General features: G+C 33.5%; 1 protein-coding gene across 2 annotated transcripts in view; it reads right to left on the bottom strand.

Annotated features, from left to right (window-relative positions):
- LOC143076668 (uncharacterized) overlaps positions 1 to 21,968 on the bottom strand; it is a 32,637-nt gene that overhangs the window by 9,607 nt on the left and 1,062 nt on the right. The window contains exons 1-3 of one of the 2 annotated variants that reach the window (XM_076252508.1): positions 21,344 to 21,453; positions 1,083 to 1,362; positions 98 to 327 (exon numbers count right to left, since the gene is read on the bottom strand). In XM_076252508.1, coding sequence (XP_076108623.1) covers positions 98 to 327; positions 1,083 to 1,299 — 447 coding nt within the window. In that variant the 5' untranslated portion in view covers positions 1,300 to 1,362; positions 21,344 to 21,453. Of the gene's footprint in view, positions 1 to 97; positions 328 to 1,082; positions 1,363 to 21,343; positions 21,454 to 21,968 lie in introns of those variants that run through there. The other variant, XM_076252507.1, reaches the window with a different exon arrangement.

Here is a 21,968-nt window from a genome sequence, read left to right as displayed (position 1 = left end):
GTAAATTAACATGTTCACTTGCAGTAGATCCCCTGGGCCCTTCATAACCTGTAAGTGATATATAAAATCACTGATACTAAAGTCATGTAACACTTACATCAGATATATTACTCCATGCTGTATTGAAATCACCAGTGGCCATTTTGTTACTATCATGATGGGCTAATATATTTCTGTACCATTTAATCCTTGCTAAATCAGCTCCTGGAGTTGTTTCCACTGATGGTGGTAGTCTGTCAAAGCCATTGATTGGCTGAGTAACAGATGTCAGGTTTCTGATCAAGCAAATCATCAATGTTACATCAAATGTTGTGGAAACGGGAACACCTATAACATCGAAAGAATTATGATTAATAACATCTATAACATCAAAAGTAATAAAATCGGGTACACCGATAACATCAAAAATATTTGAACTAAGTTCATTTGTCACATCAGATGTAATAGAATCAGGTACACCTATAACATCAAAAATATTGAAATTAAAATGTAAAATCACAAAAATACTGAACTCATATCGGAAAATCCCTAATCACATGGCAAAATCAAATGACAAAACACATAAAAAAGAAATGGACAACAACTGTCGTATTCCTGACTTGTTACAGGCATTTTCAAATGTAGAAAATGGTGAATCATTTTTCTTGCACTAGATAATTATTTTGTTTAAACTGAGATAACATTTTTAAATATACCATATATGCAACAGTATATTACCATAGGATGAAGATGAAGAAGAAGAAAGTAGCAACATTTTGAGGTGAATTCAATTACACATATACTCTCCACAGTGGTGGATCTATAAATTTTCATAAGAGGGGCCCACTAAATGCCTAAAAGGGGGGGGGGGCTGATTCCGTCACGCTTCAGTGATTTCCTATATAACCAACCAAAATTTTTCTGAAAAAAGGGGGGCCAGGGGGCAAACTCATCATAGATACCAGGACTAAATTTTATATATACGCCAGACGCGGGTTTTGTCTACAAAAGACTCATCAATGACGCTTGAATCCATGTTAACATGTTAAACTTAAATTCATTGCATTGGGGTTTTCTTAGCCATATAACATGTATAAACATACCATTTCTTGGAAACAACAGATTCCATTGAGCCTGGTTCAAAACTCTCTTTAATTTTAAATCCTTAAGAGTGTTGTAGTTTGTATTCAGTGTTGAAGGTAAATGAGTAGGTGGAAATTCTCTATCAAAGTAGGAACGGACTGCTCTTGGTGACACTCCTTTCAATAACAGAGCTAAGCGTACATAATTCTCTTCTTCTTCCAAGAGGGGTGCCATCATTCGAATTATCTTTCTATTTACAATTGAAACCTATACCATTCTTAATAAGTGGTCCATGTGGTCCTGAAAAAAAAAATATTCTACAAATGATAATTCAAAATAGCAAAACCTTAATTATCAACAGAGAAATAAGCTACATTTCCTTATTTAGAATATTGATAAGAGTGTTTTCGCTCCTGCTGTGTAAATGTACGAGGAACAATATTGTATTGTATGTGTACATCTACAATACTTAAATAACAAGGTCCAATTTGTTAGCCGCATGACGCAACCAGATGCTCCGCAGGGCGCAGCTTTATACGACCTCAGAGGTCGAACCCTGAACGGTTGGGGATAGTATGGACACAACATTCAAGCTGGATACAGCTCTGAATTTGGATTGTGATTAAATAGTTGACACAGCATAGGTTGCTGTCACAGAATGAATGTGGTCTAATGAACTCTTATTCAAACAATGATCTCAATTCAAATTTCTAACGGAGTTTGCAACAATCAACATGATAAATACCCATTTGAATACATCATAAAATATTAAAATATAAAATGTCATGCAGTCATGGTTAAAATTAATATTAATTTATAGTAACTTCTGAAAAAATAAATGGGGAATGTGTCCAAAGGGACACAGATGATGCCCCCCGCTACCATATAACGTTATAAAAGGACATAACTCTAGAACTGTAAAAGTGAAGCTGCCAAAACTTAAACTGAGTTTAGAGGTAATAAGCATTATATACACATTTCATTAAATTTAGTTGAGACAAACTTAAGTTAAGAGAACAGAAACTAACAAATTTTTCAATTTTTCCATTTGTAAAGGGGCATAACGCTAGAATGGTAATCAAAGTGCTTATAATCACTAAATGGTAAAGACTGCTTTAATTTATCAGTTGGTAGTAAAGTGAATATTGCATTATATATTGTACAATACAATACAATACAATATTTTTATTGTCAATCAGGAACGCCCTATGAGAGCAGTGTAATTATAAGCAATTTATTACAATGATTATTATTAATTCTTAATGATTATTGTATATATAGCATTGATTTAAGTTGATTCGACTACTATTCTGGACAAGAAAGATAACTCCAATTTTCAAAGATTTCATAAAGCATTGGTTTTAGGTGATTCAACAACCATTCTGGACAAAGAAAGATAACTCCAATTTATTTTCTTGAAACTACAAAAATGCTTGTTTTTGGCACCTTTTTGGACCTTTATTCCTAGACTTTTTGCCCCATAACCCACAAAACATATCCCAACCTTCTACTTATGGTATTAAACATTGTCACCTGGGACGATTTCATAACAATTGAAATACTTATACACAACTTTTTGTACTGACACTAGATAAATGCTTGTTTTGGGCCCTTTGGGCCCCTAATTCTAAACCTTAGGGACCATAACCCCCAAAACCAATCCCAAGCTTCCTTTTGTGGTTATAAACATTGTGTTAAAATTTTATTGATTTCTATATTCTAATACTTAAGTTATTATCCGGAAACCATCCGTCTTCAGACGACACTGATGACGACGTGATACCAATATACGACCGCAAAAATTTTGCGGTCGTATAAAAATGAAGAATCAAAGAATTCAACTTTATATATAACTAAAACAGGACAATACTGTTGATTAAAAATTACACCATTCCAGGCCCTTTTGTTTTCCAAATAATTAGTATTACCAATAGTTAACAAGTTATGGGTCGAATCCAATACCGAAACCAATAGACTATTTTCGAGCTCATACGTCAACTGAAAAAAATTGTCAATTATGCGCGCCTTTATGATGTCATTTACCAGATAGAGGGGATTGCCTGTATCCCTGCACAATTAACGTTCATCAAGCGTCTACGTGATCGTCATTGTGCAATATAAACTAGAAATAATGTTTGTTTCGTAAGTACCTAATTACAGCAGTGCTGATTTTCAATTATGAGAATTTAATTTGCCGAATAATTCGTGCAATTATAGTATGATAGTTTTCCAACCACTCCCTCAACATTGGAACGGAAGTGGTGATGCACCTAAATGCACAAATGATGTTCACTAAAACCAGAGTTTTGACGGAAATGCATCGAACTTGAAAGTTGTCTATAGCATGTGTCATATGTACATGTAGTTTCAGGTTGTATGTATGTATCTTTATGCATGTTCTGTATATATATTCCTCCTTTAATGATAGCACTACCAAGGGTTATGATGTAAAGGCGGACATTAAGCATGTGCACTGTACAGTACAGATTTAATGTGAGCATTTGCCTTCCCAGTTTTAGTAAGAAAATTAGGATGGGCCCAAACAGATAGATCTTGAAACAGAGAAAAATGCTCTTTTTGGGATGTTGTCTCTTTGACTCATTCCTCATTTTCATTCTCAATTTTATTTTAAAACTGTTCATCTAATCACCTTACAATCAGCATGACTTTATCAGATGACAATACAAATACTAAAACTCCAGACTAAACATCAGCTAAAGGCATTACGGTATGTACTTTAATTCAGTCATATCACAGGTGTGTTCTAGTATCATACATTTTACAGTCCTGCTTGGATTTAAGACAACAGACTACTGAATTTTCTTAACCATAGATCAACTGATACTGTATGAACAAAATCAAAACGGTGTTGTCAGTTACATTGAGTTAAGAGATAAAGTAGTCCCAAACGTGACAAAACAATTCCAACCAAAGAACAATCTACTACCCAACAATTTGCCCCAGCTAGCAGTTTACATTTTTTTTCATCTTACCAGTTTTACTTAACATGCTAAAGGAGTGAACAAAAACCCAATAAATAATGTTTTAAATCAGCACGGAAGTAAAATATGTTGATTCAGGAAGAAAATTGGATTGTCAACTCTTATTTCTAGTTATTCTGACTGAAAGAAACATGATACAACCAGATGCTCCGCAGGGTGCAGCTTTATACGACCGCAGAGGTTGAACCCTGAACGGTTGGGGCAAGTATGGACACAACATTCAAGCTGGTTCAGCTCTAAATTTGGATTGTGATTAAATAGTTGACACAGCATAGGTTTCTGACACAGAATGAATGTGGTCTAATGAACTTAAAATATTTTGTTTGCCTTTGAGCAATTCACTATGCTGTTGAATATTAATCCTCTCAAAAATGTTTGAAGAAATTTTCTTTCCATTTATGAAATCTGAAATGAGAAAAATTTAACCCTCCCCCCATTTTTTTTTTCACATCCCCCTTTCCCTTTTCCAAAACTGATCTCAATTCAAATTTATAATGGAGTTTGCAACAATAACTACTCATTTAAATACATCATAAAATATTAAAATGTAAAATAAAGTGCTTGTTTAATCACTGAATGGTAAAGATTGTTTTAATTTATCAGTTGGTAGTAAAAGTGAATATACATTGTATATTGTATAAACCAATGATTTAAGTTGATTCAACTACTATTCTGGACAAAGAAAGAGAAAGATAACTCCAATTGAAAAACCTTGCTATTGCACAATATTGTGCAATAAGATATTTCTTGCTATTGCGCAATACCACATGTGCAATTGAAAATATTTGCTATTGCACAATACTGTGCAATTGAAGATTTCTTGCTATTGCGCAATACTGTGCAATTGAAAATTTCTTGCTATTGCACAATTCTGTGCAATTGAAGATTTCTTGCTATTGCTGAATACTGTGCAATTGAAGATTTCTTGCTATTGCTGAATACTGTGCAATTGAAAAATTCTTGCTATTGCACAATACTTAAAATATATTAATTTTGGATCCTGATTTGAACCAACTTGAAAACTGGGCCCATAATCAAAAATCTAAGTACATGTTTAGATTCAGCATATCAAAAAAACCCCATGAATTCAATTTTTGTTAAAATCAAACTTAGTTTAATTTTGGACCCTTTGGACTTCAATGTAGACCAATTTGAAAACAGGACCAAAAATTAAGAATCTACATACACAGTTAGATTTGGCATATCAAAGAACACCAATTATTCAATTTTTGATGAAATCAAACAAAGTTTAATTTTGGACCTGATTTGGACCAACTTGAAAACTGGGCCAATAATCAACCAGGTGCTCCGCAGGGCGCAGCTTTATACGACCGCAGAGGTCGAACCCTGAACAGTTGGGGCAAGTATGGACAAAACATTCAAGCGTGATACAGCTCTGAATTTGGATTGTGATCAAATTTTTGACATTACATGGTTTTTTTTACACAAAACAAATGTCAAGATTTTACAAATCAATTAAAGATTTCTTCTTATTTAAATCTAAAATTAAATAGTTGACACAGCATAGGTTTCTGACACATAATGAATGTGGTCTAATGAACTTAAAAGTTTTTTTTTGCCTTTGAGCAATTCACTATGCTGTTGAATATTAATCCTCTCAAAAAAATGTTTGAAGAAATTTTCTTTTTATTTATGAAATCTGAAATGAGAAAAATTTAAACCCCCCCCCCCCCCCTTTTTTCACATCCCCGTTTCCCTTTTTCCAAAACTGATATCAATTCAAATTTCTAATGCAGTTTGCAACAATAACTACTCTTTTAAATACATCATAAAATATTAAAATGTAAAATAAAGTGCTTGTTATCACTGAATGGTAAAGATTGGTTGGTAGTAAAAGTGAATATACATTGTTTATTGTATAAAACAATAAAAAAAACTTCATCAGCAACATTTTATATTGGCAAATAAAAATAGAAAATGACATCATAGTCATGTCTGGCAAATTTCCAACATACATTATCTAAAACATTTTAGATAAGATAAGGAAAAAAAGCTTCATCAGCAACATTTTATATTGGCAAATTTCCAATGAAGTTATTTACATAAAGTTATTGGCAAATAAAAATAGAAAATGACATCATAGTCATGTCTGGCAAATTTCCAACATATATTATCAACTACTATTCTATACAAAGAAAGATAACTCCAATTGAAAATTAATTGCTATTGCACAATATTGTGCAATTAGATATTTCTTGCTATTGTGCAATACTGTGCAATTGAAAATTTCTTGCTATTGCACAATACTTGATATGGAATCCTGATTTGGATCAACTTGAAAACTGGGCCCATAATCAAAAATCAAAGTACATATTTAGATAAAGCATATCAAATAAGCCCAAGAATTTAATTTTTGTTAAAATCAAACTTAGTTTAATTTTGGACCCTTTGGACCTTAATGTAGACCAATTTGAAAACTGGACCAAAAATTAAGAATCTACATACACAGTTAGATTTGGCATATCAAAGAACCCATTTATTCAATTTTTGATGAAATCAAACAAAGTTTAATTTTGGACCCCCATTTGGACCAACTTGAAAACTAGGCCAATAATTAAAAATCTAAGTACATTTTTAAATTCAGCATATCAAAGAACCCCAAGGATTCAATTCTTGTTAAAATCAAACTAAGTTTAATTTTGGACCCTTTGGACCTTAATGTAGACCAATTTGAAAACGGGACCAAAAATTAAGAATCTACATACATAGTTAGATTCGTCATATCAAAGAACCCCAATTATTCAATTTTTGATGAAATCACACAAAGTTCAATTTTGGACCCTTTGGGCCCCTTATTCCTAAACTGTTAGGACCAAAACTCCCAAAATCAAACCCAACCTTCCTTTTATGGTCATAAACCTTGTGTTTAAATTTCATAGATTTCTATTTACTTATACTAAAGTTATGGTGCAAAAACCAAAAATAATGCTTATTTGGGCCCCTTTTTGGCCCCTAATTCATAAACTGTTGTGACCTCAACTCCAAAAATCAATCCCAACCTTCCTTTTGTGGTCATAAACCTTGTGCTAAAATTTCATTGATTTCTATTTACTTATACTAAAGTTATTGTGCGAAAACCAAGAATAATGCTTATTTGGGCCCTTTTTTGGCCCTTAATTCCTAAACTGTTGGAACCAAAACCCCCAAAATCAATCCCAACCTTCCTTTTGTGGTCATAAACCTTGTGTCAAAATTTCATAGATTTCTATTAACTTAAACTAAAGTTATAGTGCGAAAACCAAGAAAATGCTTATTTGGGCCCTTTTTGGCCCCTAATTCCTAAAATGTTGGGACCAAAACTCCCAAAATCAATACCAACCTTCCTTTTGTGGTCATAAACCTTGTGTTAAAATTTCATAGATTTCCATTCACTTTTACTAAAGTTAGAGTGCGAAAACTAAAAGTATTCGGACGCCGGACGACGACGACGACGACGACGACGACGACGACGACGCAGACGCCAACGTGATAGCAATATACGACGAAAAATTTTTCAAATTTTGCGGTCGTATAAAAATCTAAGTACAATTTTAGATTCAGCATATCAAAGAACCCCAAGGGTTGAATTTTTGTTAAAATCAAACTAAGTTTTATTTTGGACCCTTTGGACCTTAATGTAGACCAATTTGAAAACGGGACCAAAAATTAAGAATCTACTTACACAGTTAGTTTCGGCATATCAAAGAACCCCAATTATTCAATTTTTGATGAAATCAAACAAAGTTCAATTTTGGACCCTTTGGGCCCCAAAATCAAACCCAACCTTCCTTTTATGGTCATAAACCTTGTGTTTAAATTTCATAGATTTCTATTTACTTATACTAAAGTTAAGGTGCGAAAACCAAGAATAATGCTTATTTGGGCCCCTTTTTGGCCCCTAATTCCTAAACTGTTGGGACCTCAACTCCCAAAATCAATCCCAACCTTCCTTTTGTGGTCATAAACCTTGTGTTTAAATTTCATTGATTTCTATTTACTTATACTAAAATTATTGTGTGAAAACCAAGAATAATGCTTATTTGGGCCCTTTTTTGGCCCCTTATTCCTAAACTGTTGGAACCAAAACTCCCAAAATCAATCCCAACCTTCCTTTTATGGTCAGAAACCTTGTGTCAAAATTTAATAGATTTCTAATTACTTAAACTAAAGTTATAGTACGCAAACCAAGAAAATGCTTATTTGAGCCCTTTTTGGCCCCTAATTCCTACAAGAGTGCACACGCTGAAATGTCTCGCCTTCTATACTAATCATTGATATTATGTTGATAGTCCTAAGTATAAAGCTAAGCTTTATTACAACTGTCACATAAACTTAACATTAACCAAGATAACTAAACAAAGACCAATGAACCTTGAAATAGAGGTTAAGGTCAGATGAACCATGCCAGGCAGACAGGTACAGCTAACAATGCTTCTATACAAAATATATAGTTGACACATTACTTATAGTTTAAGAAAAATAGACCAAAACACAAAAACTTAACACTGTGCAATGAACCGTGAAAATGAGGTCACGGTTAAATAAAACCTGCTCGACTGACATAAAATATTTCCATACACCAAATATAGTTGACCTATGGCATATAGCATTAGATAAAAAGACCAAAACTCAAAAACTTAACTTTGACCACTGAACCATGAAAATGAGGTCAAGGTCACATGACATCTGCCCGCTAGACATGTACACTTAACAATCATTCCATACAACAAATATAGTAGAGCTATTGCATATGGTATGAGAAAAACAGACCAAAACACAAAAATTTAACTATAACCACTGAACCATGAAAATGAGGTTAAGGTCAGATGACACCTGCCAGTTGGACATGTACACTTTACAGTCCTTCCATACACCGAATATACTAGCCCTATTGCTTATAGTATCTGAGAAATGGACTTGACCACCAAAACTTAACCTTGTTCACTGATCCATGAAATGAGGTCGAGGTCAAGTGAAAACTGTCTGACAGACACGAGGACCTTGCAAGGTACGCACATATCAAATATAGTTATCCTATTACTTATAATAAGAGAGAATTCAACATTACAAAAAATTTGAACTTTTTTTACAAGTGGTCACTGAACCATGAAAATGAGGTCAAGGACATTGGACATGTGACTGACGGAAACTTCGTAACATGAAGCATCTATATACAAAGTATGAAGCATCCAGGTCTTCCACCTTCTAAAATATAAAGCTTTTAAGAAGTGAGCTAACGCCGCCGCCGTAGCCATCGCCGGATCACTATCCCTACATGTATGTCGAGCTTTCTGCAACAAAAGTTGCAGGCTCGACAAAAATGTTGGGACCAAAACTCCCAAAATCAATCACAACCTTCCTTTTGTGGTCATAAACCTTGTGTTAAAATTTCATAGATTTTTATTCACTTTTACTCAAGTTGGAGTGCGAAAACTTAAAGTTTTCGGACGACGACGACGAAGCAGACGACGACGGCAACGTCATACCAATATACGACCAAAAAATTTTCAATTTTTGCAGTCGTATAAAAAATTAAGTACCAAATCATGAAAAAGAGGTAAAATAATTTTTAAATATTTTGACAATACATGCATGGACTAGAATATATATCTCTATTAAGTTAAATATTTGAAGTTAGCTGGTTCGCATGTATGAATTATGTCCCCTTACATAATCAATTTAATTACCTTTTTGTGCTTTTTCGGGGTCAGAAAATTAAAACAATTCATGACCTTTGCTTAGAAAATAAATAAACTATCTAATCAATCTAACATACAACATTGTACAATGGTAATGACATTCTTTGTCCCAAAAAATGATCTCATGTATGTAAAGAAACCCCTAATGCTAACTATTTCTGCAAAAAAAATTTGGGGGCTCATTGAATAAGTAAAGACCCCTTACCACTTGTACTTGTCCACAAAAAGCTCATGATGATGTCATGTTACCACAGACCTTCAAATTAAACCCAAAGAAATCTAAAAAAGCTGTACTTGTGTGAAGAAAAACTAGAGGCTCTAAAGAGCCTGTGTCGCTCACCTTGGTCTATGTGAATATTAAAGGAAGCAGATGGATTCATGACAAAATTGTGTTTTGGTGATGGTGATGTGTTTGTACATCTTACTTTATTGAACATTCTTGCTGCTTAAAATTATCTCTATCTATAATGAACTTGGCTCATTAGTTTCAGTGGAAAATGTTAGTAAAATTTTACAAATTTTATGAAAATTGTTAACAAGAGGATGTCACAACGACAGCAAACCGGATTTATTAACATTTATTTGTGTCCTGGCAATATCACAAGAACCATTACTGATGAATGGTGAAAGTGAAAATGGTCAATATCAAATTTGACTTCCATTTTGTCATCAGTATCAACATATTAAAATTTGAAAAGCTTAGATTGAATGGTTCATGAGTAAATGCAACAAGGTGAATGGAAACGTCATTTTACGATCTTTCAAGAACCATAACTCCTGAACAGTTAAAGTCAAAATCTTCATTTTTGAACTTGACCTTAATTTAGTTGTCAGTAACAACATATTAAAATTTTAAAAGCTTTGGTTGAATGGTTCATGAGAAAATGCACAGACACGACTGGAAAATCCATTTTTCAATCTTTCAAGGACCATAACTCCTGAACGGTAAAAGTCAAAATGGTCATTATTGAACTTGACCTCCATTTTGTCATCAGTAACAACATATTAAAATTTGGGAAGCTTTGGTAGAACAGTTCATGCGTAAATGCACGGACACCACTGGAAATTCCATTTCTCAATCTTTCAAGAACCATAACTCCTGAACAGTAAAAGTCAAAATCGTCATTATTGAACTTGGCCTCCATTTTGTCATCAGTAACAACATATTAAAATTTGGGAAGCTTTGGTAGAACAGTTCATGCGTAAATGCACGGACACGACTGGAAAATCCATTTTTCAATCTTTCAAGAACCATAACTCCTGAACGGTAAAAGTCAAAATCGCCATTATTGAACTTGACCTTCATTTAGTTGTCAGTAACAACATATTAAAATTTTAAAAGCTTTGGTTGAACGGTTCATGAGTTAATGCACGGACAACATTTGATTGCCGCCCACCCGCCCGCCCGACTGCCCGACGTACATCCCCAAATCAATAACCGACATTTTTGTCACAAAAATCCGGTTAAAAATTGACTATAAAGAACAATATCTCCTACGGGGGTCAATTGACCATTTCGGTCATGTTGACTTATTTGTAAATCTTACTTATTGCTGAACATTATTGTTGTTCTGTTGTTTACAGTTTATCTCTATCAATAATAATATTCAAGATAAAAGTTAAAACTAACAATTCAGGGTCAGCAACCCAACAACGGGTTGTCCGATTCATCTTAAAATTTCAGAGCAGATAAATGTTGACCTGATAAACAATTTTACCCAATGTCAGATTTGCTCTAAATGCTTTCGGTTTTGAGTTATAAGACAAAAACTGCATTTTACCCCATGTTCTATTTTTAGCTATGGTGGCCATCTTGGTTGGATGGCCGGGTCACCGGACACATTTTTCAAACTACTAACCCAAAAGATGATTGTGGCCAAGTTTGGATTAATTTGACCAAGTAGTTTCAGAGGAGAAGATTTTTGTAAAAGATTACTAAGATTTTTGAACAAGAGTGCACACGCTGAAATGTCTCGCCTTCTATACTAATCATTGATATTATGTTGATAGTCCTTAGTATCAAGCTAATCTTTATAACAACTGTCACATAAACTTAACATTAACCAAGATAACTAAACATAGACCAATGAACCTTGAAAATGAGGTCAAGGTCAGATGAACCATACCAGGCAGACATGTACAGCTAACAATGCTTCTATACAACATATATAGTTGACCTATTACTTATAGTTTAAGAAAAATAGACCAAAACACAAAAACTTAACACTGTGCAATGAACCGTGAAAATGAGAGCACGGTCAAATAAAACCTGTGCGACTGACATAAAGATCATAAAATATTTCCATACACCAAATATAGTTGACCTATGGCATATAGTATTAGATAAAAAGACCAAAACTCAAAAATTTAACTTTGACCACTGAACCATGAAAATGAGGTCAAGGTCACATGACATCTGCCTGCTAGACATGTACACCTTACAATCGTTCCATACAACAAATATAGTAGACCTATTGCATATAGTATGAGAAAAACAGACCAAAACACAAAAATTTAACTTTGACCACTGAACCATGAAAATGAGGTCAAGGTCACATGACATCTGCCCGCTAGACATGTACACCTTACAATCGTTCCATACAACAAATATAGTAGACCTATTGCATATAGTATGAGAAAAACAGACCAAAACACAAAAATTTAACTTTGACCACTGAACCATGAAAATGAGGTCAAGGTCACATGACATCTGCCCGCTAGACATGTACACCTTACAATCGTTCCATACAACAAATATAGTAGACCTATTGCATATAGTATGAGAAAATCAGACCAAAACACAAAAATTTAACTATAACCACTGAACCATGAAAATGAGGTCAAGGTCAGATGACACCTGCCAGTTGGACATGTACACCTTACAGTCCTTCCATACACTGAATATACTAGCCCTATTGCTTATAGTATCTGAGATATGGACTTGACCACCAAAACTTAACCTTGTTCACCGATCCATGAAATGAGGTCGAGGTCAAGTGAAAACTGTCTGACAGACATGAGAACCTTGCAAGGTACGCACATAGCAAATATAGTTATCCTATTACTTATAATAAGAGAGAATTCAACATTACAAAAAATTTGAACTTTTTTTTCAAGTGGTCACTGAACCATTAAAATGAGGTCAAGGACATTGGACATGTGACTGACGGAAACTTCGTAACATGAGGCATCTATATACAAAGTATGAAGCATCCAGGTCTTCCACCTTCTAAAATATAAAGCTTTTAAGAAGTTAGCTAACGCCGCCGCCGCCGCCGCCGTAGCCGCCGGATCACTATCCCTATGTCGAGCTTTCTGCAACAAAAGTTGCAGGCTCGACAAAAATGGTTAAAAATTGACTATAAAGGGCAATAACTCCTAAAGGGGTCAACTGACCATTTCAGTCATGTTGACTTATTTATAAATCTTACTTTGGTGAACATTATTGCTGTTTATAGTTTATCTCTATCTATAATAATATTCAAGATAATATCCAAAAAGAGCAAAATTTCCTTAAAATTACTAATTCAGGGCCAGCAACCCAACAACGGGTTGTCCGATTCAACTGAAAATTTCAGGGCAGATAGATCTTGAACTGATAAACAATTTAACCCATGTCAGATTTGCTCTAAATGCTTTGGGTTTTGAGTTAATAAGCCAAAAACTGCATTTTACCCCATGTTCTATTTTTAGCCATGGCGGCCATCTTAGTTTGATGGCCTGGTCACCGGACACATTTTTCAAACTACTAACCCAAAAGATGATTGTGGCCAAGTTTGGATTAATTTGGCCCAGTAGTTTCAGAGGAGAAGATTTTTGTAAAATATTACTAAGATTTACGAAAAATGGTTAACAAGAGGCTGTCACAACGACAGCAAACCGGATTTATTAACATTTATTTGTGTCCTGGCAATATCACAAGAACCATTACTGATGAATGGTGAAAGTGAAAATCGTCAATATCAAATTTTACCTCCATTTTGTCATCAGTATCAACATATTAAAATTTGAAAAGCTTAGATTGAATGGTTCATGAGTAAATGCAACAACGTGAATGGAAACGCCATTTTACGATCTTTCAAGAACCATAACTCCTGAACGGTAAAAGTCAAAATCGTCATTATTGAACTTGACCTCTATTTTGTCATCAGTAACAACATATTAAAATTTCAAAAGCTTTGGTTGAATGGTTCATGAGAAAATGCACGGACACGACGGGAAACAACATTTTTCAATCTTTCAAGAACCATACATGTAACTCCTGAACCCAAGGACGTATAACTAATATACGTCCTTGCCTGAACCGTAAAAGTCAAAATGGTCATTATTGAACTTGACCTCCATTTTGTCATCAGTAACAACAAATTAAAATTTCGGAAGCTTTGGTAGAACAGTTCATGCATAAATGCACGGACACGACTGGAAACTCCATTTTTCAATCTTTCAAGAACCATAACTCCTGAACCGTAAAAGTCAAATTCGTCATTATTGAACTTGACCTCCATTCTGTCATTAGTAACAACATATTAAAATTTGGGAAGCTTTGGTAGAACAGTTCATGCGTAAATGCATGCACACGACTGGAAACTCCATTTTTAAATCTTTCAAGAACCATAACTCCTGAACGGTAAAAGTCAAAATCGCCATTATTGAACTTGACCTTCGTATAGTTGTCAGTAATAACATATTAAAATTTTAAAAGCTTTGGTTTAACGGTTCATGAGTTAATGTACAGACAACATTTGATTGCCGCCCGCCCGCCCGCCCGACGTACATCCCCAAATCAATAACCGACATTTTTGTCCCAAAAATCCGGTTTAAAATTGAATATAAAGGGCAATAACTCCTAAAGGGGCAACTGACCATTTCAGTCATGTTGACTTATTTGTACATCTTACTTTGCTGAACATTATTGCTGTTTGCTGTTTATCTCTATCCATAATAATATTCAAGATAATAACCAAAAACAGCAAAATTTCCTTAAAATTACTAATTCAGGGGCAGCAACCCAACAACAGGTTAACCGATTCATCTGAAAATTTCAGGGCAGATAGATCTTCACCTGTTTAACAATTCTACCCCCATGTCAGATTTGCTCTAAATGCTTTGGTTTTTGAGTTATAAGCCAAAAACTGCATTTTACCCCTATGTTCTATTTTTAGCCATGGCGGCCATCTTGGATGGTTGGCCGGGTCACCGGACACATCTTTTAAACTAGATACCCCAATGATGATTGTGGCCAAGTTTGGTTTATTTGGCTAATTTTGCTAAACAATATTCCTATACAATGTTTACAAAAATGCATTTATATCTGTATTTATAACTTCTGTCAATCTAGGCACACCTCCAGTATATATATATATACAGAACTAGCAATCAAAATCGCAAGTCAATGACCAGCTGAAAGAACTAGAAAACCACACTCCACAAAAACACATTGAAAACTAAACACTGAACAGCCAGTTTAAATTTTCAGAAAAATTGTTATTGGGAGGGATTGTGCCTGATATTCATATGATGAAGACATATAATCTTTCAATCAGTTAAATTGAGGTCTGGAGCTGGCAAGTCAGTTAACTGCTAGTAGTCTGTTGTTATTTATGTTTTATTGTCATTTTATTTATTTTATTTTGTTACATCTTCCATGTCTTCTGAAATCGGACTCAGACTTCTCTTGAACTGAATTTTAATGTGCGTATTGTTATGCGTTTACTTTTCTACATTGGCTAGAGGTACAATGAGTTATAGGGGGAGGGTTGAGATATCATAAACATGTTTAACCCCGTCGCAATTTTGCGCCTGTCCCAAGTCAGGAGCCTCTGGCCTTTGTTAGTCTTGTATGATTTTTAATTTTAGTTTCTTGTGTATAATTCAAAGTTTAGTATGACGTCCATTATCACTGTACTAGTATACATATTTTTTAAGGGGCCAGCTGAAGGACGCCTCGGGTGTGGGAGTTTCTCGTTACATTGAAGACCCATTGGTGGCCTTCGGCTGTTGTCTGCTCTATGGTTGGGTTGTTGTCGCTTTGACACATTCCCCATTTCCTTTCTCAATTTTATCTTCAAGTTAACATGGTTAATATATATACAATAAACTGCTTCGCTGAGCGCAGCTGGATAAGCCCACAGAGGTGCAACCCTGAACAGTTGGGGCAAAAATGGACATAATATCCAAGCTTGATACAGGTCTGAATTTGGAGTTACAAAATGTTTAGTGTGTATATATTTGTACAGCTTTATATATTATTGCAAGGACTTAAATATTTTTTTTTAAGGACCTTGACTTGCTATACAGTCCTCACACAGTAGGTTGTTGAAGTGTGGTTGATGTAAGACTCTAAAATTATTTTTTTTCATCTCTACTTTCTTTAAATGCTTAACTTTTCTTTATTATACTCTAACAGTTAGCTATAGAGTATAAAAAAAAAAAAAGGTTAAACATTTAAAGGAAGTAGAGATGAAAAAAATTTATTTTCAACTATTTATTTTCTAATTGAAAAAAAAATTATTAAAAATATGTGAAAAATATTTTTCCACTAATGATCACATCATTTTATAATCATTATGTCAAGACAACATATCTATCATATGAAAAATGTTTATAAACAAAAATAAATTGCATATGAATAATAAATGATAAAATGCTTCGCTGAGCACAGCTGGATATGACCACAGAGGTCCAACCCTGAACAGTTGGGGCAAAAATGGACACAATATTCGCCCTTGATACAGATCTGAATTTGGATTGTAATTAAATATTTGACACATAATAGGTTTTTGACACAGAATAACTGTAGTCAAAGAACTAAGAATTGGTCATATGAGTTGAATTTATATTTTTTGCTTTTGTGCAATACACTATGCTGTTGCGAATTGACCCCCCCCCCCCAAAAAAAATAAAAAAAAATTACCCCCCTTTTTTTAGCTTTTGTGCAATACATTATGCTGTTGCATATTGATCCCCCCCTCCCCGAAAGAAAAATGAGAAAAAATCGCCACCTCCACTTTTTTAACCCCCCCCTCTTTTTCCCCCAAAAAAATTCTTTCCCTCAAAATATGGTCATAATCTCAATTCAAATTTCCAATGGAGTTTGCAACCATAATTACCAATTTTAATACATCATATAAGTCTTAAAATAGAAAATGATCTACATAATCATGGCTAAAATTAATGTTCCTTTAATAGTAATTTCTAAAAATAAAGAAGACAATACAACATTTCTTTTATACATATTAAATTTAAAAGAAATGTATAAAGGGAGGTAAATCCAAACATACACAACATTGTAGCCTTTTCATCTAAATTTGGGTTTTTAATGTAAAATTATAATTACAGGTAAAAATGCTTTTGTGAGACGTCGAAATTGAAAGTATTATCCTTTTTCTTTTATTTTACTTTTGTTAACCAATAAAAAAAATCACATAAGAAATAATTGTGCTTTTGGTACTTGCTGTTATCAAAGGGAGACAATACAGTCTCAATCTCAATATGTTTTAATCACAGGAGAGATCAATCGTGTTACATGAGGAGTATCTCATCAACTATAGTCTATTTTTTAAAACAACTTCTAGGTATTTATTTTGCTTACCCATGTTTTATAATTAGCTTCTCACTTTGTACCGCAAAGTAAACTTTAATAGAAAAAAACCTAAACATTGATTTGCTATGTGATATTTGTGGATTTTTTTTTTTTAAAGATTCATTATAGGGTATAAATAAGGGCTCCATCAAATAAATAGGTAAACAATTTAAGACATTGAAACATTCAAAAATTGAGTGTATGAAAGTCTGATTCTTTTTCGAATTTTTGCAAGAATATTTATTGAAGGAGTACATTAATTTTTATTATTTTGACAACAAATTTGTGAAAAGATATTTTGTATTGTTCTTGTGTGCGTTGAGGATATATAGTTTGTTGACAGTAAAAATATGCATACGAGTTAAAAACAAAATGTGTTAAAAAAATAAACATATTTCACTGATAGCCATAAACGAAAAGGGGGTGGGGTCATGTATGTAGCAGGAGCAATTCTGCAGGGGATGCAGACCACAGCTTGTTCTAGTTTGTGAAGTGATCTATAAGGACACGATGGTCGCTTAATATAAAAGCGCCATCTAAATAAAATAAAAACCAAAAAAACAATGAAAACAATATATAATTTATTCAATAAGTACAATGCACTAACCTAATACATGTCATAGGGAGATTTTAGTGCAGTTCAATAATTTAATTTAATATTAAATTCCAAACCACTTATATAAAATGATTAAGTCTCTCAACAAAGGTTATAAATAAATGAATGATATAATTCCAAACCACTTACAATGTATACATGTTATATAATGATAAAGTGTCTCAACGAAGGTCATAAATTATTTATAGCAACAATGCAAATAATAAACTTTAGAATATAAATAAATATCTTTAACATGTTTAACAAATGAATTCAAAAAAGCAATATCTATTCAATTTATCAAATATGTACTAAAGAAGTACATGTATCATGTAAATCGTTAAATATAGAAACAAGCAACTTATATTTTTTTAAACAAGGGACATAACAATTACCTATAATCCTGTCTGGCAAATGTATTTAGAAACAATTACTAATTAAAAAAAAACACACACACTGAAGCTAACATGTTTTTTAGTTGAGACAAATTTATTGTTAATAAACAACTGACAAACTGTACAAGGCCTAAATTAAAATATTGTTTGTTTGCCCTTTTCCGACCCTATGTTTTGAAACAGGGTAGGTAGGTAGGTAGAAATATTTTATTTTTTTCCCAATTAAAATAACTTGGCTCAGTATATTATTTGTTATGGGTAGGCAGGTAGGTATAATATTTTATTTTAGGCCAATTAAAATTAATTGATAGATTTTCATCCCCGCCCGTCCCTCTAAATCTTCCCGCCACTATTTTTTGTTATTTTTGAAAAAAATACGATTTTCGGATTTTGTTCATTTCCGTTACCGGTAGCTGTCGATAATTTCGATTCAAATAAAACTTCCTGTTTCAAATTTCGGTTTTCGTATTTCTTAGAGTATTAATTCTTACTGAATGATTAAGTCGATATATTCTGCTGATCTATGAGGACAACATCATCTACCGAGAATGGAGATTGATTACGAGAAGGACGTGAAATATTCGGGTTACGAGTAATACACTGTGTCCAAGAATGCAAATCGCACGGTATGTCACAAATGACACAAATATTTGTGAGTAAACGAGTAAAACACCTTGGAGTTATTTTATTTATACAATGACTTTGTGTCAAGAAATTTGGACTGTGAATGAAACCCAAAAGCGTAAGAATCGTGGAACACATTTGACTGGAATAATAAAATTTACACAAGCATGAACATTTTAGATTGCTGACCGTATATTGAGTTCAGAAAATCGACACAAACATACGTATTTTTAATTTATTAATTTATAGCAAGCTCTTAGATTTAGATTTAGCAATGCCTTTCGTTTTTTGTAGAAAAAACAGCAAACACCTTCTGTCCCAATACCCTCGATAGAGTCATTAAACAACTTTATGTTCACATTGTAATTATATTTGCATCTTGCATATTACGGACCAACCCTATTATTTCAACGCTGTTTGAGTTTTCAACTGAAGAGAGCATTTCTCTACATTTCTGCTGTTTACTATAACATACCAGTATATGGAGTATATGTCTCGATTGATACGTTACTCTAGAGCTAGCTCAAAGTACATTGATTTTGTTGAACGAGGACTACTGATTTCTCAAAAGATGATAAGACAGGACTATGAACCAATCAAATTTAGGTCATCACTGAAGCAATTTTTTTGGTTGCCATCATGAGCTGATTGGCCATTATGACAAAAGTGTGTCAGAAATCATATCTTAGTGATATTCGTCCTCAGTCATAACAACCTTCCATCATTACCGAACTGAACAAATAAATAACATGACGGGTGTCGTATGCCATGCAGGAAATGCTTACCCTTCCAGAGCACTTGATTTCACTCCTGGTTTTTAGTGGAGTTCATGTTGTTTCCTACTTATTATTTGAAACTGTTGATGTAAATGTCTTTTTGTTTTATGAGTCTTTGGTTACTCCTTGGTTTTGATTGTTATTGTCTTATACACGATACCTTATGGATGTATTTACATGATATAAGCTTATTATTACACTTGCATAAATGAATAACACGTGACAAGGTTTCATATGAAATAAAATTTAAAAAATAAAATCCTCCCACCCGCCCCATTTTTTTCAAAAATTTGGATGAAAATCTACTAATTAATTTTAGTTGGCCTTATAGATACAAAATCTGCAGAACGTCATTTTGGTCCGTTTTGTTTTTGCAAATAAGTTTTCTGGGACTATTAGTTTTGAAAAAAAAAATCACGTAGAATGTGAAGCTAATTCATATGCCTACAATTTTGTTTTCAAATATCAAAATATAGACCTGTGTCGCATATCTTTAACGTTTATATGCCTGGAACTTGAAGAGTTTGAACTTGCGCTCACATTCTGTACTACGTACCTTGTACACTTTTAATACCTAAAGGTTTTCTGTAAGAGATAACTTTGTACTGGTAAGATATGTCCGGGAAGTCATACATTACAAGTAGAAAAAGTCCATAGAGGGTTAAAAAATTAGTGTGTGCCTAAAAGTGGTTTCCAATAAAAATGCTACAAGACTTAAAACTCAATTGTCACGTATTTTACATCACATTTATAAATGATCTGTATGGAAAACTTGGCGATTTTACTGCCAGATATTCTCCACTTTACAGGGTTTTGTCACTTTTGGTTCATTTCAGATATAAATAATATATCGGCATCATTAACATAATCATCCAGATCTGCGGATCACAAAAGGCAATCCCTACATAGAACACAACGTCCGTTTACAAATTAGTTTGTACACACATTGATAATTTTGTATCAAACGAACTTTTTTGTAAATGAACCCTGCTCTTTAAGTATAAAGGTACAGAGTAACGTACGTCATATCATGATTTCAGGAAGCGTTCAACATCACGCTCAGGTGATACCAAATGGACCGGACCTTATACGTTAAAGATAAAACCCGAAGATTCCAGTAAAAATGTTTTGAGCGGGAAATACAAATATAAGATTTTTGGTAGGAACGAAAAAATGAAATAAAATAAAATCTTGCTGGTAAATACAAATAAAAGATTTTCAGGCGGAACGAATTTATAGGGTCGGTCTGTAAAGGGCAAACAAACAATATTTTAATTTAAGCCCAAGAAACAAACACTGTTTTTGGAACAAACTATACACTAAGAACGACAACTTGAACTAGCATGACTAGTGATCATGTTAAGTAAACTCTTACAATGTCTCATTTGTTGATAATATAAACAAAAATTGATTTAAAAAAGTGGTAATATGTAGCAATTAATAAAAATCAGAATGCTGTAGTAAAAATAATCAGGAATTTGATCTGCTTTGCCGCCCAGAAATGCCGAAAAGTGAACTTGTACAAAATCATGTTTTCAGGTATCTAACATTGCTTACATATGTTGATATCACGATAGCACATTGATAATACTGTCTTGTTAAATATACCTTATTGTCAAAGAATGCAGCAATAGTGTCGTTATCCATGGCCAAAGAAAAATGGTGATGATAAAGCATGCAATTCTGGAAATTGACCGTCTCCGAAAATATAAAATTTTTAAATTAAGTTATCGGCCTTTTAGCGCCAGACGACTATCATGACTATTGAAAAGACTAAACATCATGAACATATTACTTTAAATGTGTTTGGATTACTTCCCTTACACTGCTTTTAAATTTTCCATTAACCATTGTTAAGCAGGAAACCCTTGTTTCCCCCCTTTTTTGCCCCTAAATCCTAAACTGTTTGAGCAATAACCACCCAAAGTCAATCTTAACCATCCCTTTGTGGTATGGAAACTTGTGGTATAATTTCAGAGAGATTCATACACCATTTCAAGTTATTAGATGTAAACTAGAAAAATGCTTATTTGGTCCCTTTTTTTACCCCTAATTCATAAACTGAGGGGGGATAGGAGGGGTCCTGATCCCGAAATCCATGGCTTGAAAAAACGAAATCCCGAAATCCCGGGCTTAAAAACACAAAATCCTGAGGTCCCGAAATTCGCAAAAAAGAATTCCCGGATCCCTAAAGGGTCAATCCCGAAATCCTGAGCTTAAAAACACCTGATCC

The sequence above is a fragment of the Mytilus galloprovincialis genome, chromosome 5 (assembly GCF_965363235.1).
Source record: "Mytilus galloprovincialis chromosome 5, xbMytGall1.hap1.1, whole genome shotgun sequence".
Lineage (NCBI taxonomy): Eukaryota > Metazoa > Mollusca > Bivalvia > Mytilida > Mytilidae > Mytilus > Mytilus galloprovincialis.
Note: the sequence above shows the minus strand (reverse complement) of the source record. Positions and strands in the feature narration are given on the sequence as shown.